At 46.6% G+C, this 21,099-nt stretch overlaps 1 protein-coding gene across 3 annotated transcripts; it reads right to left on the minus strand.

Moving 5' to 3' along the window:
- Nucleotides 1–70: 70 nt before the first annotated feature.
- Nucleotides 71–20,116, minus strand: LOC110485237 (tectonin beta-propeller repeat-containing protein 1). 3 transcript variants are annotated; one of them, XM_090194043.1, is made up of 26 exons: nucleotides 19,915–20,116; nucleotides 19,199–19,288; nucleotides 18,141–18,373; nucleotides 17,820–18,005; nucleotides 17,443–17,565; nucleotides 17,030–17,152; nucleotides 16,045–16,219; nucleotides 15,616–15,719; nucleotides 15,369–15,470; nucleotides 11,478–11,605; nucleotides 10,663–11,138; nucleotides 9,229–9,332; nucleotides 8,948–9,103; nucleotides 8,512–8,664; nucleotides 7,897–8,054; nucleotides 6,190–6,326; nucleotides 5,610–5,703; nucleotides 5,398–5,494; nucleotides 5,181–5,260; nucleotides 5,021–5,077; nucleotides 4,612–4,786; nucleotides 3,272–3,407; nucleotides 1,281–1,373; nucleotides 883–989; nucleotides 685–810; nucleotides 71–526 (listed from the first exon to the last, which is right to left on the minus strand). In XM_090194043.1, the coding sequence occupies exons 3-26, from the start codon at nucleotides 18,363–18,365 to the stop codon at nucleotides 140–142; spliced, it is 3,702 nt and encodes a 1,233-aa protein (XP_090050169.1). In that variant the 5' UTR covers nucleotides 18,366–18,373; nucleotides 19,199–19,288; nucleotides 19,915–20,116; the 3' UTR covers nucleotides 71–139. The 3 variants fall into 3 exon arrangements, with proteins under 3 accessions (XP_090050169.1, XP_090050171.1, XP_090050170.1); XM_090194045.1 differs by lacking the exon at nucleotides 19,199–19,288 and having other exon boundaries at nucleotides 19,915–20,039; XM_090194044.1 differs by lacking the exon at nucleotides 19,915–20,116 and having other exon boundaries at nucleotides 19,199–19,299.
- Nucleotides 20,117–21,099: the final 983 nt, after the last annotated feature.

A 21,099-nucleotide genomic window follows, 5' to 3' on the forward strand; every position in this document is an offset into this window, starting at 1 on the left:
CAGCACTAAGTGATTTAAATATCCAACCAATTCATGCTCTACATTTAGACCAACATTACCATGTTTGTATTGGAAATGGAATCAGGCACACACAGGGCTGTGGGTAGAGATGGAGGAACGGGGCGGGTTAGTAGAGACCCTACAGACCCACAGAGTTCCCGTTCTCCTGTGACAAAGGTATCCTGGCAGGAAGTGGGCTATGGGCGGTGGTGTCAGTAAGGACTGGCCTGGCAGGAAGGACTGGCCTGGCAGGGAGTGGGCTACAGGGGGTGGTGTCAGTAAGGACTGGCCTGGCAGGAAGTGGGCTACTGGGGGTGGTGTCAGTAAGGACTGGCCTGGCAGGAAGTGGGCTACTGGGGGTGGTGTCAGTAAGGACTGGCCTGGCAGGAAGTGGGCTACTGGGGGTGGTGTCAGTAAGGACTGGCCTGGCAGGAAGTGGGCTACGGGGGGTGGATCCAGTAAAGGCCGGGGTGGCACGTAGAGCCTCTGTGGAGTTCCCTCTCACACTGATGTGCTGCCATCCTCCCTGAAAGACAGCGTTCCTCACATTAACGAAGGTATTTCAGATACTGCAATGTCTGGCCCATAGGCCTGATAAAAAGTTATGATTTATTTAGGGAATACGGTGCCATTTGGGAAACGGCCAATGTCTTTGGAGCAGACACCAAGTTGGTAATGACTCACCCCGATGCCGTAGTCCCAGGACTGGCCCTTGGGCTGCATAGGTCCCACCCCCAGCCTGTGACAGACAGCTCCAGGAACAGACAGCTCACTGGGGCAGCCTGGGACCCAGTCTGCTATCACCCACACCTAGACAACACCACAGGACCAGGTATTGAAGTAGAAAATAAGTTAACTTACACAAAAAAAAGTTGTACTGACCTGATCTAGAGGTCCTACTGAGACTTTGGTCACGTTGTTGGAGAGGAGCTCCCAGGCTGAGCCCTGGGGGTAGCTGGGAGTCAGGCCCTGTCTGTACCACAGGTTACCTACACACACACACAGCAGGGGAGAACAGTGGTCAGGAGAGAGTTTCCTAAATATTCCATTAGTTAGGAAACATTGATCCTGCTTGTCGTTTCATCCATCTAGGGATTACGGCTGAAAATGCAGATGGAAATATAAGTTTTCCTTATCCAGGCACATTTACATTGATGTTGATTAATGTGCACTGTCCCTGTCGATTTAAATCAACATTTGTCCATCATTGACTTACCAGAGAGCAGCGCTCCTGCAAAGTAAGCATTGAAAGAGCTGACCCACAGGTTGTGGCTACTCACTGTTTTCATCCACGGCGTAGACCGAGGTTCTCCCTACAGACAGCTGTCTGAGGCTCTGTTTGGGTGGGGAAGGGATGTGGTACCAACACTCTCCTGCAGGACAATGACAAAGAACAACTAACACTAGTTGACTAACTACAATTAGGGTCAGTACGGGCCAGGAAATGGGAAACGCATTACACCTAGTCCTGGACTGAAATATACTTTCAATTGAAAATCTAATTTTATTTGTCACATGCACCAAATGTAGATCTGACTTACATCCCCTTAACCAACAATGCAGCAACAAAAAACAAGGCTATATACGGGGTTACCCGTACCGAGGCAATGTGCAGGGGTACAGGTTAGTGGAGGTAATATGTACATGTAGGTAGGCGTAAAGTGGCATGAATAATAAACAGCGAGCAGCAGCAGTATAAAAAGGGGTGCATTTGGTTAGCTGTTCAGCAGTCTTATGGCTAGGGGGTAGAAGCTGTTCAGCAGTCTTATGGCTAGGGGGTAGAAGCTGTTCAGCAGTCTTATGGCTAGGGGGTAGAAGCTGTTCAGCAGTCTTATGGCTAGGGGGTAGAAGCTGTTCAGCAGTCTTATGGCTAGGGGGTAGAAGCTGTTCAGCAGTCTTATGGCTAGGGGGTAGAAGCTGTTCAGCAGTCTTATGGCTAGGGGGTAGAAGCTGTTCAGCAGTCTTATGGCTAGGGGGTAGAAGCTGTTCAGCAGTCTTATGGCTAGGGGGTAGAAGCTGTTCAGCAGTCTTATGGCTAGGGGGTAGAAGCTGTTCAGCAGTCTTATGGCTAGGGGGTAGAAGCTGTTCAGCAGTCTTATGGCTAGGGGGTAGAAGCTGTTCAGCAGTCTTATGGCTAGGGGGTAGAAGCTGTTCAGCAGTCTTATGGCTAGGGGGTAGAAGCTGTTCAGCAGTCTTATGGCTAGGGGGTAGAAGCTGTTCAGCAGTCTTATGGCTAGGGGGTAGAAGCTGTTCAGCAGTCTTATGGCTAGGGGGTAGAAGCTGTTCAGCAGTCTTATGGCTAGGGGGTAGAAGCTGTTCAGCAGTCTTATGGCTAGGGGGTAGAAGCTGTTCAGCAGTCTTATGGCTAGGGGGTAGAAGCTGTTCAGCAGTCTTATGGCTAGGGGGTAGAAGCTGTTCAGCAGTCTTATGGCTAGGGGGTAGAAGCTGTTCAGCAGTCTTATGGCTAGGGGGTAGAAGTTGTTCAGCAGTCTTATGGCTTGGGGGTAGAAGCTGTTCAGCAGTCTTATGGCTTGGGGGTAGAAGCTGTTCAGCAGTCTTATGGCTAGGGGGTAGAAGCTGTTCAGCAGTCTTATGGCTAGGGGGTAGAAGCTGTTCAGCAGTCTTATGGCTAGGGGGTAGAAGCTGTTCAGCAGTCTTATGGCTAGGGGGTAGAAGTTGTTCAGCAGTCTTATGGCTAGGGGGTAGAAGCTGTTCAGCAGTCTTATGGCTAGGGGGTAGAAGCTGTTCAGCAGTCTTATGGCTAGGGGGTAGAAGTTGTTCAGCAGTCTTATGGCTAGGGGGTAGAAGCTGTTCAGCAGTCTTATGGCTTGGGGGTAGAAGCTGTTCAGCAGTCTTATGGCTAGGGGGTAGAAGTTGTTCAGCAGTCTTATGGCTTGGGGGTAGAAGCTGTTCAGCAGTCTTATGGCTAGGGGGTAGAAGCTGTTCAGCAGTCTTATGGCTAGGGGGTAGAAGTTGTTAAGAAGCCTTTTGGACCTAGAGCTCCAGTACCGCTTGCCATGCGGTAGCAGAAAGAACAGTTTATGACTGGGGTGGCTGGAGTCTCCTCTGACACCGCCTGGAATGGAGTATAATGAGTGGTATGCTTTTAAGTCCAGTACTAGCCTTACAGTGATCTGTGTCTAAGAAACAGGCCATTATGTGCCTTCAAAAATAAATGTATTTGTAGTTGTCTATTTTAGTCCTAGAGCACTGTAGGCCATCCGTATCTATCCAGCATCTCAGAAGGACCTCCCCAGCATGTGGGTCTCACCTGCAGGGTTTCTGGCAGACACTGAGCCCCTGTAGAACACAGCTCTGTCCCTGGCAATGGCCCACACCTGGTGACCTCCCCCGATGGAGATGGACTTGAAGGGCTGGTCAGTACCCACGTGGAGCCACGAGGAACCCTGGGATGGTATGGTCAGAGATAGCATGAACAATCAACAGGACAGCACCACAGAATGTAATATAACATTAAATATGTTTGTTTTTAGTATTAGCAACAAAAAGTTGTCAATATGGGCAAAAGTACATGGACATGCATTTAAATTAGTGCGTTCAGCTATTTAAGCTACAACGGTTGCTGACCTGTGTATAAAATTGAGTACACAGCCATGCAATCTCCATAGACAAAGACAGTAGAATGGCCCATACTGAAGAGCTCAGTGGCTTTCAATGTGGCACTGTTATAGGATGCCACCTTTCCAACAAGTCAATTAATAAAATTTCTGCCCTGCTAGAGCTGCACCGGTCAACTTTAAGTGCTGTTATTGTGAAGTGGAAAAGTCCAGGAGCAACAACGGCTCAGCCGTGAAGTGGTAGGCCACACAAGCTCACAGAACGGGACTTTGAGTGATAAAGCACGTAAAAATCGTCTGTCCTCGGTTGCAACACTCCCTACCGAGTTCCAAACTGCCTCTGGAAGCAAGATCAGCACAAGAACTGTTAGTCTGGAGCGTCATGGAATGGGTTTCCATGGCCGAGCAGCCACACACAACCCTAAGACCACCATACACAATGCCAAGCGGCAGCTGGAGTGTTGTAAAGTTCGCTACCATTAAACTGGAGATAGTGAAAACACGTTCTCTGGAGTGACAAATCATGCTTCACCATCTGGCAATCCGATGGATGAATCTGGGTTTGGCGGAAACCAGGAGAACATTGCCTGCACAAAGGCATAGTGCCAACTATAAAACGTTTGGTGGAGGAGGTATAATGGTCTGGGGCTGTTTTTCATGGGTCGGGCTAGGTCCCTTTGCTCCAGTGATGGGAAATCTTAATGCTACAGAATACAATTACATTCTAGACGATTCTGTGCTTCCAACTTTGTGGAAGGCCTTTTCCTGTTTCAGCATGTTAATGCCTCAGTGCACAAAGCAAGGTCCATACAGAAATGGTTAGTAAAAATTGGTGTGGAAGAACTTGAATGGCGTGTACAGAGCCCAACACCATCGAACACCTTTGGGATGAATTGAAATGCAGATTGAATTCTGTTATATAGAAGAATAACAGTGAGCATATTTGTTCAAGCAAAGAGGATGTTATTCTGTGATGTAGTAATGAGTGTCTTTAGTTAAAGTCCCAGGTTGTAAGTTTGGGGGTGTTCCTCACCGCAGGGTTTTGGGGGGTGACCCCCAGGCGACACAGGACGTCCCCCTTGTCACTGAGGCCCCAGACTGAGACCTGCTCCATACTGCTCTGAGCCAGGCACGGCAACACTGTGATGTCACTTAAGGGGATGGGAGGGACTTCCTGCCATGGGGCAGTCAGGGTGATTTTACACTTCCTGTGTGGAAACAAGAAACATCATCATCATCATCCTAATGAAATGTTTGAGTGAGTGAGACTATACCTGACCCAGCGCAGACTATACCTGACCCAGCGCAGACTATACCTGACCCAGCGCAGACTATACCTGACCCAGCTCAGACTATACCTGACCCAGCGCAGACTATACCTGACCCAGCGCAGACTATACCTGACCCAGCGCAGACTATACCTGACCCAGCTCAGACTATACCTGACCCAGCGCCGACGTCTGACAAAGTCCTTCAGGCTCTTGTTGCCATGAAACGTCCTACATGACAGAGACACAGAACAGTCAATCAACACACTACTTTTTCTAAGATAAGTGTTGGCCATTATATAAGGTCGATGAAATATGGACATATGTATCTTACACAGGGAAGTCTGCTGCATACTGCCACCCCTCTTTGTCTGTCCCTCCTGAGAAAGCCAAGTCCACGGCCCACTCTGTCACCTGGCAAAGCAGAGGCATGTTTCATGTTGATGGAGCGGGAGAGTACAACATTAACAACTCAACACACAGTTACATTAAATACAACATTGGACTGTGTGTTAGCTGTAATAAGAGGTTCAGGGACTAGGACGACCTACCCAGCTCCACTGAGGCGAGGGAGGGTGGGTGGTGGACTTGGTGCACTCTGTAAAGCCGTTGTCATCACTCCACGGGAACCGGTCTGTGGGGAGAAGCCTGCAAGGGTGGCAAAGTGTATATTACACACACACACCTGTAGAGGAGCAGTCGGAAGTGTCTAGGACATATTATTACAACCCAGCCAACAGTCACGTGAGACAGATAGTTGTACTTGTCTGTGTATCCAGTCATGGGGTTCCATCGCTGGTTCTCATAGATGTACACAGTCCTTTCATCTGTCTGTGTGTGCAGGACACGCCTGTCTCCTACAAACACAGGAAAGGCACAACTCTGCTATAATAAGTCTGATGTTGTAAGTTATTCATCATCTAGTTCTCTAATACAGTACTTTGAATTGTTACTTTATCCCTGCAGTTAGTTCTATTTTAATACACATTATAACTGTAGAAGCAGGTTGAAGATGACAAAGGTTAAAACAAGAGGACTAATATCCCAGAACTGTTTCTTTTCTAAAAGCTTCCACGTGGAATCCAAACGTGTCGTAGTCTTTGTTACCGTCAACCTACTGTAGGTTGAAGGTAAAGAAGCTTAAAGTGTAAAGATGAAAGAAGCTTACAGGGTGGACTAGCAAAGGCCCGGTCTAAGGCAGGGGTGAACAACTGGAGTCCTCAAGAACCGCACTCAGTGTTGGCTACAGTTCATCTTTAATTAAGGTCAATCAATGACTTACGCTACATGGAAGAAATGATTGAAAACCATCACAGGCATGTTCATTAAGGGTCATTTATTACCCTGAGGGGGCTCTTCCTCAGCAGCGCTGCCCGAACCAGAGTAGACCCAGGCGGTGCCGTCATACCCGATCCCCCACACCACACCCAGACTGTTAGATTCTACACAGCGCAGGTGGCCCGGGACCTGCAGCCAAAACCTGTACCAGGACCAGACAGTACAGCTAGCGGTTAGCGCCCAGACAGCGTTAGCGTCACAGGAGGCTGACAAGGGGAGGACGGTTCATAATAATAATAATAATAATAATAATAATAATAATATTATTAGGAATGGGGTGGTGTCAGACACATGGAAACCATGTGCTTGATAACATTCCACGTATTACGTTCCAGCCATTAGTATGAGGCCGTCATCCTTAATTAAGGTGCCACCACCCACCTGTGGTTAGCATACAGAAAAAGACAGACACTAGCACCAATTGTTAGCAATAAGACAGAAGTTAGAACTTAGCATTATGCTTAAGATTACCAGAGATAAGATAATTGTTTTAGCAGGTTAGTAGTAGCTAATAGATCTACGTCAGGTGTTAGCTATATGAGTGCAAGAAAAGAACAGAGGTACATGGTTGGTTGGCTTCAAAGCAGTGAAGGAACATGCTACAGTGTGTAAGTGGCTGTCATTGTTGAAAAGAGCAAGGATGAAAAAAGGAGAGAGAACTGAGTGAGGAGGAGACAGAAACATAACAGTGCGTGGTATGTCGGTAGAGGTAAAGCTCAGTGCGTGGTATGTCGGTAGAGGTAAAGCTCAGTGCGTGGTATGTCGGTAGAGGTAAAGCTCAGTGCGTGGTTTGTCGGTAGAGGTAAAGCTCAGTGCGTGGTTTGTCGGTAGAGGTAAAGCTCAGTGCGTGGTTTGTCGGTAGAGGTATAGCTCAGTGCGTGGTATGTCGGTAGAGGTAAAGCTCAGTGCGTGGAATGTCGGTAGAGGTAAAGCTCAGTGCGTGGTATGTCGGTAGAGGTAAAGCTCAGTGCGTGGTTTGTCGGTAGAGGTAAAGCTCAGTGCGTGGAATGTCGGTAGAGGTAAAGCTCAGTGCGTGGAATGTCGGTAGAGGTAAAGCTCAGTGCGTGGTATGTCGGTAGAGGTAAAGCTCAGTGCGTGGTTTGTCGGTAGAGGTAAAGCTCAGTGCGTGGAATGTCGGTAGAGGTAAAGCTCAGTGCGTGGTTTGTCGGTAGAGGTAAAGCTCAGTGCGTGGTATGTCGGTAGAGGTAAAGCTCAGTGCGTGGTTTGTCGGTAGAGGTAAAGCTCAGTGCGTGGAATGTCGGTAGAGGTAAAGCTCAGTGCGTGGTATGTCGGTAGAGGTAAAGCTCAGTGCGTGGTTTGTCGGTAGAGGTAAAGCTCAGTGCGTGGAATGTCGGTAGAGGTAAAGCTCAGTGCGTGGTATGTCGGTAGAGGTAAAGCTCAGTGCGTGGTATGTCGGTAGAGGTAAAGCTCAGTGCGTGGTATGTCGGTAGAGGTAAAGCTCAGTGCGTGGTATGTCGGTAGAGGTAAAGCTCAGTGCGTGGTTTGTCGGTAGAGGTAAAGCTCAGTGCGTGGTTTGTCGGTAGAGGTAAAGCTCAGTGCGTGGTTTGTCGGTAGAGGTAAAGCTCAGTGCGTGGTTTGTCGGTAGAGGTAAAGCTCAGTGCGTGGTTTGTCGGTAGAGGTAAAGCTCAGTGCGTGGAATGTCGGTAGAGGTAAAGCTCAGTGCGTGGTATGTCGGTAGAGGTAAAGCTCACATCATGTCACAGGGCAAGGTGTGTGCCGGGGCCTCCAGACAGGGAGAGGGCTCGTGGACCATCACGTCCCCCTTGGAGGTGACTGACCACAGGGCCTGTCGGGAAGGGGTTCCCCTGATCCCTCTGGCCTCGCAGCAGCACCCAGCCAACAGGGACAGCTGCACAGGAAAGACAAAGACACCCCTTCAGAGATAAGGCCAATGGTACAGTCCAGATGGATAAAAGTAATATTACTGGACTACATTTACGAAGTGGTTTTAGGTAAAGACTTTACATTGCATGTGGACAACAGTGAAACTTTCTAGAGTATCTGGTATCCTCTCTTATGATAAGTACTGTGGTTGTGCCCCACATGGCACCCTATTCCCTATGTAGTGCATTACTTCTGACCAGGGCCCAGAGTGCCATTTGGGACACAGCCCTGATCTCTTCTCTCTGGCAAGGCTACTTCAAATGGGAAGTTACCTTGAAGGCTGTTGTAAAATGTGTTAGATTTAAAAAATATATATCCAAATTCATGTAAAAAATAAAAAATAAATAAAATGGCATTAGAATATCTATCCATTCAAAACATATGTGCTGTTTATGTCTGAATGGAAGCCTTTCCAGACCTACCCAGTCAGCCATGTCCTTCTCAGTCTGTGCAGCCAGGATCAGCGGCCATCTTTGTTTTGTGCTATCTGACGTGTACACCGCAAAGGCATGATGGGACTTTTCCTTGAGCACAGGAACCAGCACCGTCACATCACTTATAAACACATGGAGGTACTGAGAAAGATAGCGAAACGGAGGGAGAGAGAAGATACTTTCTGACCACTGTGACATCCAATCTACAAATGAAAATGATTCAACAATTCAAAGCAGTACAGTAGCATAGCGGTATATTCTGAGTAGTAGGCATCTACTCTTTAGATACTGTAGGTGAGAAAGGCCTTGGCTCCACAACGTGGCTTTCACCTCTCCAGTCATTTCTATTCAGTGATTACTTCAATGAAGAGAGGAAGGATGGATGGATGTCTAAGGAATTTGAGTGTCATTGAGTCTCCCTCACCTTCTTCTCATCATACTGGGTGAAGTAGATGAAGAAGATGGCATCCCTCTTGCCATTGACGTTGGTGGACTGCTCCAGGGCCACGCCCACATCCACCCAGCGATAGGGCTTCCAGTCCCTCCACCAGCGCATGCTGCCCTTCCTCACCCACACAGACTGACCCGTACACAGTGTTCATTAGACAACTTAAAAAGTCACTGCCCCTACTTCTAGCACCACCTCAGCAAAATCATGACTCCTAAAAAAAATGTGCAGTAACGTTAATAGTTTAACAGTCTTACCGAGCTTCTCTCCACTGGCTCCTTACTGGTGGTGGTCTCAGCCTTCCTAGACGTGGAGGCTTCTGGTTCAACAGGGGCGATGGACAGGGCAGTGGAGCATGGGTCTGGTGCACACAGATAACAGACAGGATAGATAAACACAGTGGAGCATGGGTCTGGTGCACACAGATAACAGACAGGATAGATAAACACAGTGGAGCATGGGTCTGGTGCACACAGATAACAGACAGGATAGATAAACACAGTGGAGCATGGGTCTGGTGCACACAGATAACAGACAGGATAGATAAACAAAGTGGAGCATGGGTCTGGTGCACACAGATAACAGACAGGATAGATAAACACAGTGGAGCATGGGTCTGGTGCACACAGATAACAGACAGGATAGATAAACACAGTGGAGCATGGGTCTGGTGCACACAGATAACAGACAGGATAGATAAACACAGTGGAGCATGGGTCTGGTGCACACAGATAACAGACAGGATAGATAAACACAGTGGAGCATGGGTCTGGTGCACACAGATAACAGACAGGATAGATAAACACAGTGGAGCATGGGTCTGGTGCACACAGATAACAGACAGGATAGATAAACACAGTGGAGCATGGGTCTGGTGCACACAGATAACAGACAGGATAGATAAACACAGTGGAGCATGGGTCTGGTGCACACAGATAAGACAGGATAAACAAGTGATTTAAGAGTTTGATAGAGACATCAGGACAAGGATTTTTCCTTAACCATGTGACTTCACCAGGAAAAACTCCTAGAAATAGCCTAATGAATTAGTTAAGTAAAGTTAGGCAGAGCGCAGACACACCGGTAACATTGTCAAACGTTTACCTGCCGACAGTACTTAGCACCTCTGAACAGTGTCGCCAGTCAGTCTCTTTAAGTGTTCACACAGACACTACCTAGATGACCAAGAAACTATTTCATTCCCTCTCCATAATCCCATACTGCCAGTGCCAGCCCATAGCCAAATGTTTAGCTAGCTAGCGTTACAATATTCACTAGCTAGCACAACATAGGCTAAGATTGCGCCGATGGATGGCGTCTCACCTCGAGCTCCTACAAAACATTGCAGGTTTGACTTTTTTGGGACATTTATCCTGCTGAATAGCCTCCACTAGTCAGCTAGAGGCTCATCCGTGGACGTTTTTTTGATGGCTCCCCCACATGAGGGTTTGTGCTCTCTGATTGGCTCAAAGTCAAGTTGTTGACCACTGACGATCATTGTGATTCTACAAGTAGAATTGGTAGGTTCGTCGGTACCGGGTCAGCACGCAGCAGGTACCGCTTTTGTTCTAGCAAGAGAAGGAATGGCCTCCCACTGTGATAAGTACCTATCAGCAGTGAGATTCTCGGTGTGTTTCATACTTTAGGTAGTGGTCTGAAATCCTAAAAGGCTGGTGAGTGTTCCTCCGTACCTGCAGGCCTGAGCCAGGTCATCTGAGCTGTATGGTCCACATCACAGCCTCCGCCAGAGATCCACGCCCATACAGGCCCGTCCTCCTCCCCCAAACCCAGAGAGGGCTCCAGACCCAGGGGGTAGGTGGCCACTGAGGTGGGGGGTCCCACGTCCCCTGCCCTGCCAAGAGAAGATGCCTCTCCCTGGGGGCTCTGAGCTGCGTCCAGGTCCACATTGCACATCGGGGCTGGGGTGGCCTCACTGTCCTTCCCCTGGGGTGGCTTTTTGGGAGAGGGTGTGGGGGTCCTCAGGGGCTCACGGTCAGCCACCAGGCTGGAGATGAAGCTGTCACTGGTGGGGATGAAGGCTTTGGGGGTGTCCTGTGGCCTTGGGGGGATGGTGGTGAGGAGGAGCTCTGTGTCCCCTGAGTCCTCACAGGTCAGAACAGAGCCATGGGAAGCATTGGTCACCTGTCCCCCGAACTCACAGCCAGCACTGGACAACAGAGACGGAAGGGGGGGGGGGGGGGGGGGGGTATCACTCATATGAGTATTAATGCGCCACTCACAAAGACACACATACAGTATCTTTGTGACAGCCAAAGATTTCAGTAAATCATTTGGTAACATGACAGACAACCATCAAAATAAAACTGCATCTCCGTGGTTTTATTCCCCCCCTGAGCAATAAATAAAACACCTGTGGCTAAATCTAATGACCATTTACATGGATATTTATTTTGAGATGTCAGCATACAAAATATATGAAATCTAATACAAAGCAAAAACACTGGAAAGTGAGCATTCTGTGTGTACTCCCCCGTATACAACTGACCTGGGTTGGACCATCTCTTTGCTGTGACCCCATTGGGCAGAAACAGGTATCCAGCCCCTACCACTGGGCTCCGATGGGGTGACACCCTTCCTGAAATACAGACCACGGTCCTCTCCAACTCCCCACACCTTTAAATTAGAAAACATTTATAGTGGCTTATTCATAAACAAAGTGTTATCCTAAACATCACACCCCCCACTGTGGCTGGACTACTTAGTCTATTTTTGTTGGCACAAAACTACCTCCGTCCTTACATTAATTTGTATGGGTTACCTTTAGATGAGTCCCCTGACACCATGTTCATGAGAGTCTCCCCTTTCTACAGTGGGATCATAGTAGTTTGTAGCCCAAACGGTTTGGCCGCTACAGACAAACGTTGTCACATCAGCGTTGAGTCCCGTGACACTTGTAAGAACCCCATCGTGTTCGTGAGAGTCTCCTCTTTCTATAGAGTGGTCATAATTGTTTATAGGCCAAACCGTTTGGATGCTACAGAGGGTTTGGCAAGAAGACAGATTTTCAGGATGTCTCCTGGTCTGACAGAGCTGTGGCTCTACCACTTTCCACTGCAAATGCAGAAGGACGACAGCAGGAATGAGAAGCAGCCCATGCAGATATTTCTTGCATAAACTGGCAGATTTTGATGAGGACTTATTTTATTGTGTTACTTAGATTGATGCACCAACACATCAAGTCTCTAGGGGGTTGAGCGTCAAGTTGGTTATATGCCAGAGAACAGTTGAACACAATACAGTAAAAATACATTATGATATAGTAAAAATACATTAAGATATAGTAAAAACCAATATAGATTGACCCAAAGGCCTGCTGTCAAGTGCTACTTTAAAAGGCCATTTAACCCTAGTGCCATCTAATACAAGTGGCATCCATAACTCTGGGACAGGACTGAAATATGGGCTATGATGTATTGCCCTACTCAAATTAGCTTGTGTCCAATATGGCACTTAGAATATAGGCCAAGGATATATAAGGCTGGGTTGGGACCGCTGGTTAGAATAGCGGAGAGAGGCTCCTGTTTCAGAGAGGAGGGGGAAGTGAGAGACAGGAGTGGAGGGGGGGTAGGAGAGGGGAGACAGGTGAGTCATGGGGGGGGGGGGGAAGACAGGAGTGGAGGGGGGTAGGAGAGGGGAGACAGGTGAGTCATGGGGGGGGGGGGGGGGGGGGGGGACAAACGAGAGACAGGAGAGTGGGGGGAGAAATTAGGCTTTGGCAGTATACCGTATATACTCCGGGATGGTTTTTCAATATTATTATTATTATTATTATTCAATAACTATTTACATTTTTCCTCAATACATTTGAATATTTGTAGCCATTTTTAAGTAAATACCTGAGTTATTCAGTACTGTGTAGCACAAACCAGGTGATCTAGTTACAGTATGTATGAAATTCCCAACTAACAGTTTGTCAGCAAGATATCTTAGAACTATTAAATGAACCATCTAACTTGTCCTAAATCAGTGGTCACCAACCTTTGAGTCAAGACCACCTTATTTTTTTAAAAACATGACTTAACGTAAGCCGTTGCTACATTAACCAATTAAAAACAGTTCTGTAGCAAAGAGGTTTGTTCAGTAAGCTATAGGCCCAATACATTATCACTGCTTATTGGCTATGCTTGAATTGTCCTGACAATGTTGTTATTGGGGCGGCAGGTAGCCTAGTGGTTAGAGTGTTGGACTAATAAGCGAAAGGTTGCTAGCTCAAATCCCTGAGCTGACAAGGTAAAAATCTGTCCCACTAGGCCATCATTGTAAATAAGAATTTGTTCTTAACTGACTTGCCTAGTTAAATATAAATCATTTCAAAATGTTAGGTACTGTATATGATCACATTTGTTGTATTACTTGACTATTTTACTAGACTGATGACTGACCGTCAAATGCAGGCCACGTGAGAGGCAACGGTGAGGCTGCCTCTCACCTGACTCACTGTCCCTCCACCCTCGCTGTCCCTCCACCCTCGCTGTCCCTCCACCCTCGCTGTCCCTCCACCCTCGACAAGCCGCTAATAACAAGGCAAGCTTATAGAAACACTTTGCTGTACTCCTTCATTACAGCTGCAGTGCTGGTTGTAGTGTGAGTGGAAGTAGGGAGAAAGCACATTTTATGGCTTATAGAAAAGTGTTGAACAACTTAAACTTCCTCATAAAAACAGCAGTTCTTTGCTGTATTCGTTGACTCTCGCTAGTCATGGTTTTAAAATCTCACAATAGCAACTTTGCTGTGCGTTTCAAGGCTTCTTTTACACCGTTCATGGCGAAAGGAAACTGCAGACACGGTCATCTGTGCTATCTGATTGGCTAGAGGTGGGTCAACAGGTGCACTTTATTTGCCCTCTGGGCCTGCCGGATAGGCAGAGTTCTACCTTCAGACACATAAAATGGTTCAAAATGGGAACACTGCCTTCCTGGCACTAGGGCTGCTGAATCAGGCGCACCTCCCGCTGCCAACAGCATGAAAACTAATTAAAAAATAGGAAAGCAAGGCTTTATCGTTGGCTTTTTTACAGAGAAGTTTGGTGATTGACTAGGAATGCTTTGGAGGGCGACCAGTCCAATGTTATCAACCGGTTGGTGACCACTGTGCTAAATGCTCTGCAGTTGTGCATTTGGTTCTCATTTAGTAGTAAGTTAGCTTCTTTCAAAAATCAAGCGTTGCTTGGTAACAGGTGAGAATCTCCTCCTGGATCAAGAGCCTTGCTGGATCATCTTTGTTTTGTTACTTGTATAACTTTGAGCTGGGATGTCTGTCCTGCAAATTCTTTAGGTCAGAGACGATAAAAATGTTCGCAATATGCTCGTCAGCATTCTCTATGGGATTTTATATTTACTTATTAGCATTGCTAACCTTTGGATTACAAAGGTATGACAAGCTGGAGCGAAAGGAGGAGGGAGAGAGACGGGAGAAAGGAGGAGGGAGAGAGACGGGAGAAAGGAGGGAGACGGGAGAAAGGAGGAGGGAGACGGGAGGGCAGAGGGGCGAGTTTGCTGTAATAGCAACTCGTCTCAGAGGGAAACGGAGGCAGCAGCCCCTTCAACCTCCACCCTGACATCAACTCCAGCCCTGTACAGAAATACACCACCAGGAAATGTGAATCGGTCAAGGCTGGGAACGCCAGGACCTGAGCTAGGGAAGAAGGGGGAGAAGGTGAAGGGGCAGACGAGGACTTGAATGGTATGTGAGCAGGGTCTAATTATGCTTAAGCAAACAGACATGAGAGAATGGCACTGTAATCACAACTCGGTTGTCACAGAGGATGAGAACCCCACGCCAAACATCTAAGGTTCTAACCAGCCCTCTCCATTAAGAGAGGAGAACAAGCAAGTCTTAGAAAATAGGACAACAAGATACTGATCATTACAAATGTACCTATGTAAATATAACAGATTTTTTTTGTCCTGATGTGTGTTGTGCAATGATGTATATAAACCCTGGATTGCTGATGCTATGTATTGGCTATTGAGAGACATTGAAGCCACCGGTCGGCCATATTGGTACTCCCCAGTAGGAACAGTGCCTCATGGGAATTAATGAAATTCTACAGTATTTCAATTGAAAGGTTAAGGACAAAATTACATGCATTTAATTATTTTGTTTTAGTGGGGACAGTAACCGCAAACTAATTTACTTTAAGGGAATTACAAAATATATATTTATGTTAAGCCTGCATAATATCATTTTAAAGTATGCATTAAGGTGTCTAATAGAATAATGAGGAAAAACGAATGTAGACATTAATAAATACATTTCTATACCTTCCAAAATATTTTTTACAATGTGGGGGATTGGCAAAATGGAGGAACGGTGGCTTCAACACAGCACTCCCTATTAGTCATCTAGTGCAGTTAAATCCCCTGTGTTGTCTCACCTGGTCATTGAGTCCCACATCCACCATCATCATCTCCCCACCGATGCTGATCCATCCTGAGCCACAGGGGTTATGGGAGTTCACCCCCCGCCGAAACCACACCTGGACACACACACACACACACACACACACACTTTATAGATCTGCTCTGTAGGGTAGGCTACGCTACTGCTCTACAGACTACAAAGGGGCCCAGAGTCCTTCCTGGTTAGGAGACAAGTTCAGGAAGGGGTGGATGTTGTCTCACTTTGTAGTCCTTAGTGACAGCCCACACCACGCTGACCCCCACAGCAACATGGATGGTTCCACCCTCCTTTACTGGGGGAGAATCCACCACCACCCAGGAGGAACCTGATAGGGTATTAGAGAAACTATTTGTACTGTCATTGTGTAAAATCAATAAAAAGACAAATAAGAAAGAAAGTTGACCTAACAGGGTTCTCTGTAACACAGAGTCAAAAGCTTGTGAAGCAAAGTTTGCCAATCTCTCTAGTACTACCAATGGTTTTAGAGGAAACCTGCCGTATAGGACAAAAGCCTAAAACATGCCAGAAGAGCACACATTTTACCTAGCTTCACATCCAACAAGCCGTTGTCTACATGATCCCTTCCACATAGTCAAATACATCCTCAGGATACTATAAGATGGTTGTGTGGACCTAATATCACCCCATACCTGTAGGGCTGTCCAGGCAGATGCCTGTACGGACCAGTAGCTGTCCGTCCCAGAGTACAGCCCAGAGCAAGTCCCCTGGTCCAGCAGAGATCTGGGCCACCTCCCTGGGGGCCTCCACCTGCTCCCAGCACTGGCCCTCGGGGACCTGTGGCAGGATGCCACTCCTGAACCACACCTGAGAGAGGAAGCAGCTCCGCCATGGTTAGTCTGAACTGTTCTTGACTCAGCTTTCCCTGGGCCTTAGTCATTATCACACTATCATGAGTGTGTGTCCACATCACCACTCAAGACTTGCGTTAACTCAACTCTTGAGGGTGGCAAGAGTTCAGACATTCTGGTTGAAATGCAAATTAAGTTCAGTTACTGTGTGCAGACTCTCACTATAATTTGATGATTAAAAGATGAAAACACAACATTTAGTGAAGGTAGGAACGCAAAGCATTTGCATATAGGCACCTCATATGACTAACTTAGGAAACTGCTGCTTTGAAAGTCTCACATTCACTGATGTAGGTGACGTTGACCTCAGTCCATTATATTTATAGTGGTGTAAATGGAAGATCTGTTCACATATTATCCCTATAGAGGATAGTATGCTGAGAGATTCCTGGAATAGCAGATCAAGACTGGACGTAAAAGAGGAGTCTAAGACCAAGTTAAGCAATGCATTGACAATGGATGGAGTAGTGCTGCCCTCTAGTGGTCAAATGTTTGAACTGCACAATGGTATTGTGTGCTGTATTGGACACCTCACCAAGTTGCCAACACTGAGACTATGTTATGTTGTAATCATTAAGATTATGCTATGTTGTCATCATTAAGATATGCAGGCCTGAGTGTGCGAGTTCGTACAAAACATGAAGGTGAACAACATTCCATTTGAAAGGTATTGTTAATGTGTGTGAAGAATCGGTTTGTATGCAGGTGTATTAAGGCACAGGAAACATCATAGCAGAAGAACCTGTGATGGATCAGCCACACTGACCTGTCCTTGTTGGGACACACCCCACAGGAAGTGATATCGCCCGGGTTGGTCGCTCATCTCCCAGCCTCCACAGCTAACGTCACTGAGGGGGAGAGGGGGCTGCTTGGGGTGGTCCAAGGGGATCTGAGGGGGTTCAGTCAGGAGAGGAACTGTTAAAACGAGAGTATATTTACTGGAGGTATTGTAATACCTACAGGAGTGCATGTAGCCTTCAGTGGGGATCTCCTTGCCTGGTCCTAGAACGGTTAATGCTGTCTTCCCAAATTCTATGGTCATTGTCACATGTGAGTTGGCAAGACAAATAGACCAGGCTCAGGAAAAGATCTCACACAGAAACTAATGGTGGACGATATATGCTTACAATTAGGTGAAGAGGACCAAATCAAGTCATGTTGTGGGCCAACATACTGTACCTTGGTCCAAGAGCCTCTGGCTTTGTATATCCTGTCTCTAATCCATCGCCTGCGACAAACACACGAGTTCCACTTCTTCTCTCTGGAGAAGTTAGCAGGAAAGTCCACTGCATACTCCCAGCCCTAAACACACAGATGCACACACACACACATACACACACACATACCCGACTCAATCAACAGCCGTGTGTTTTAATGAATCCAAGGCTTTCGAGTGCACTACTTTTCAGTAGGACCTATAGGGCTCTGGTCAAAAGTAGTGCACTAGGGAATAGTGTACCGTTTGAGATGCACACCATAGCTTTATTGAGCACCTCAAAGTCTGCTACCCCAGACTTGTTGTGCAATTGTTGGCATTCCAACTTCCAGTCTCTCACCCCAGTTTCAATGGGGTCTCCTCCAGCGCAGACCTGGTCCACGTACCAGTCCCCCTCCCACTCCCAGCTGTTTGAGGGCAACAGGAAGCTGTGCAGCGGCTGGGCGGTCACCCCTGTGAGGTCACTCCAGGCCCAACGGTCAGTGGGCAGCAGCACGTCAGTGAAGCCGTCCACTGGGTTCCACCTCTGAAACCAAACAAACAGTTTTGTACGGTAGAATTGAACATACAGACACTAAGCAAGCATGTGCATATGCAGGCACGCACACACACGTTTAAATAAGTAAATGTTGGCAGAGGTGACATGGCATTATCACAATACCTGGTTCTCATATGTCTCCTCTCGATAGCGAATTGGCACCTCCCCAGGGTCGATATTGAGGTAAACATGGTGGTCACAGCCAATTCCCCAGCTGCACTTCTGTCCAGCGGTAACACGCTTTAGCTCCAGGAGGGTGTCCTCGTCACGCTCCCAGCGCCCTCTGGTGGTGGATAGGCTGTACACCTTCCCGTATACGTCCACTGCCCATAGCAGCGAGCTGGACATGATGGGGCCTGATGATAAACACGGGGGCAGTTTATAATCCTCTCACCACACTGGCCCGGCCATTACCGTAACACAACAATGCTCTGTGCTGAGCGTTGTCTAGACTCTTAATGGACTGATTAGATTAGCCACAGTTAGAATAATGAGCCAGATATTTCACCGGTTGTATAAATCTGAGGCATGAGGGTAGCGTTTTCACTCCAAAATGTGGTGATGTGAGGAAGCCAAGGCAGTGGGAGTAGATGGAGGGAGACGGATTTTGGCCAGCATTCTGCTTACTCTCTCATTGATTAAACATTTGATCGGAATACAGTTCTGAACATAAAACTAAAATATGTTAAGAACAGAGTGGACTAAGTTTTGTAGAGTTATTGCACACTTGCACTTCACATAGTAGGCGTTCCCTAACGGAAAAAAGCAAATACACGCTAGAAAACGCCAATAGGACCTCGCTAGCTCGTGCTTGGCTCTGCCCACCACCTTGTTTGTTCTGCCCACTATGATTCATTTGCTCCCATTGGAAATGACAGTCTGGTCTATCTTGGGTTAGTTATACAGATCTTTGGTTTAGCGGTCAGCAGATTTGTTTTCTACAGTCAGTTTTTTATTCCAGTAGCCTACCTACTAGCCCAAGAATGTGCTCTTAAGTGTTGGCGAGCCTAACGTTACTCCTTAAGGTCCAAATTCCTTGTTTATAATCAGGAGGTAGACTGGCTCTGGCAGCCAAAACAGCCATGTCAATCGATTCTCAATTGTGATACGGTTCTAGAAACATAAAGCCATATACTTTCATATCAAAAATACATTTTTAGAAATGCAAAATATACACTTACTGTACACTTGTTTTAAACGGCTTTATCACAGTTGAAGCCTCTAGTATTTTTCAGTTGTAACACGTTTCTCGCAGCCTTCTTCCGTTGGGCCTACACACAAGTGTTTGGAGCACGCTACACAGTTAATTACCACAGGTGGTCGCCTTCATCTCCGGTAAACACGTGCTGCAACGTGGAGATACGGCCATGTGGGAAGACTAAACACTATAAATACTGGGAATGGGAATATTGGATATGTCATCGGTCCCAATGATATGCTGTCAACGGTGTGGGCAGGCTGCTTAAACATTTAGAGTAGCCTGGTTGTGTGGATTTCATAGCCTATGGCACCGAGGAATAACGGAGTAAGGAGCGGCTTGCACCTGAATAACGAAAGCCTACAAACGGTTGTCAATGGACACTGATAAGACGCGTCATGATATCAGACACCCAGGTGCGTTAAAACCGGACACCTGCCATGCATGTTGATGCGCCCCAGCCTGGAATGAAATTCAATATCAATAGGAAAATTGAAATAGGAATATTTCGGGCAACCGACAGTGGTTTGAGGTGATGACAAACAGCAAAACATAACTTCAATGCATCTAGTCCTGTCCTGCAAAGTATCACTGACTTGATAGACTCCACTTTCGTCCTGTCCCCGAACACATCAACACAAAAAAAAAATCCAATATTCCGTTACAACAGCAATATAGAGGTTCAAATGCCCTACTTACTCTCTTTGCCCGTTTTTGTAGGTTTAGCTGCATTTAGTGGGCCAAATCATCCACCCGATTATTCTACTCTATCCGCTTTTTATTCCCATTCTGAAGGTATAATGTCTCGTTCCAAATCCACAACAGGAAATGGAGGAACTGTTACTCGGATTGGCTGACATTCTGCAGGTGTCCCGAATCTCGTCTTTTGATTGGACAAACTGCGTGGGCTTGTATATTTTTCCGACGGCTACAGCTGTTTGACGGAGAAGTGGAGAGACGCGCACATATCGGAATCTTAATTATTGATTCCGCACAAGTTAGGTGTAAATAATTAAACAGTAGGTAGGTTTTAGTTGACTCATATCATCATATCATAATCACGATATTTGCATGCCCAATGTCTTCAAATAGACCATAGGGCAATATTTGTTATTGTTAGTGAGCTACTACAGTGACATGATAGTTATTTTGTTTTAGGCTACACTCTTTATCAAATTGGGAGACTATATCAATATAGTAATATATCAATATCTTAATAGGAATTGTGACAACACAAGAAAAAGGCAGTGGAACTGGCGTCGAGGTCCAGAGTTGAGTTTGAAGGCCTTGATATTTTTATTTAACTAGGCAGGTCAGTTAAGAACAAATTCTTATTTTCAATGACGGCCTAGGAACAGGGGCAGAACGACAGATTTGTACCTTGTCAGCTCGGGGGTTTGAACTTGAAACCTTCCTAGTCCAACGCTCTAACCACTAGGTTACCCTGCCCACCAGGAAGGTAGAGTTTGTACCTTCATATAGGCCTAGTGTTGCCACTCTGCATGCAATTAATTCCATAGGGCATGCCTATTATGTATAAATATAATAAGCATTATATTATGAGCTGTATGCCTAACGTTACATTTGGTCATACAGCATGTAATAATTGTTGTGCAGAAGATGATTTAGGTGAGATAAACCAATACTGTTGTGTGGGTCTAATTTAGTACAAAGTTTGAATAATAGCCTAATATGCATACATTTTCCAATACTAGAGAGAAGTTCTTGCTACAGCACAGCGCTGGAGGTTTATATTTTGATGGGTTGGCACTTTAAGAAGCGCTGGGTGCGTTTGAGTGGTAAGGCTACGGCAGTGGTCAACCCTTTCTAAGTCAAGATCACTTTCTGAGTCAAAATGCCGAGATCTATCGCTCTGATTTTTTA

This window comes from Oncorhynchus mykiss, chromosome 12, assembly GCF_057628025.1.
Source record: "Oncorhynchus mykiss isolate SJ-2025 chromosome 12, ASM5762802v1, whole genome shotgun sequence".
NCBI lineage: Eukaryota > Metazoa > Chordata > Actinopteri > Salmoniformes > Salmonidae > Oncorhynchus > Oncorhynchus mykiss.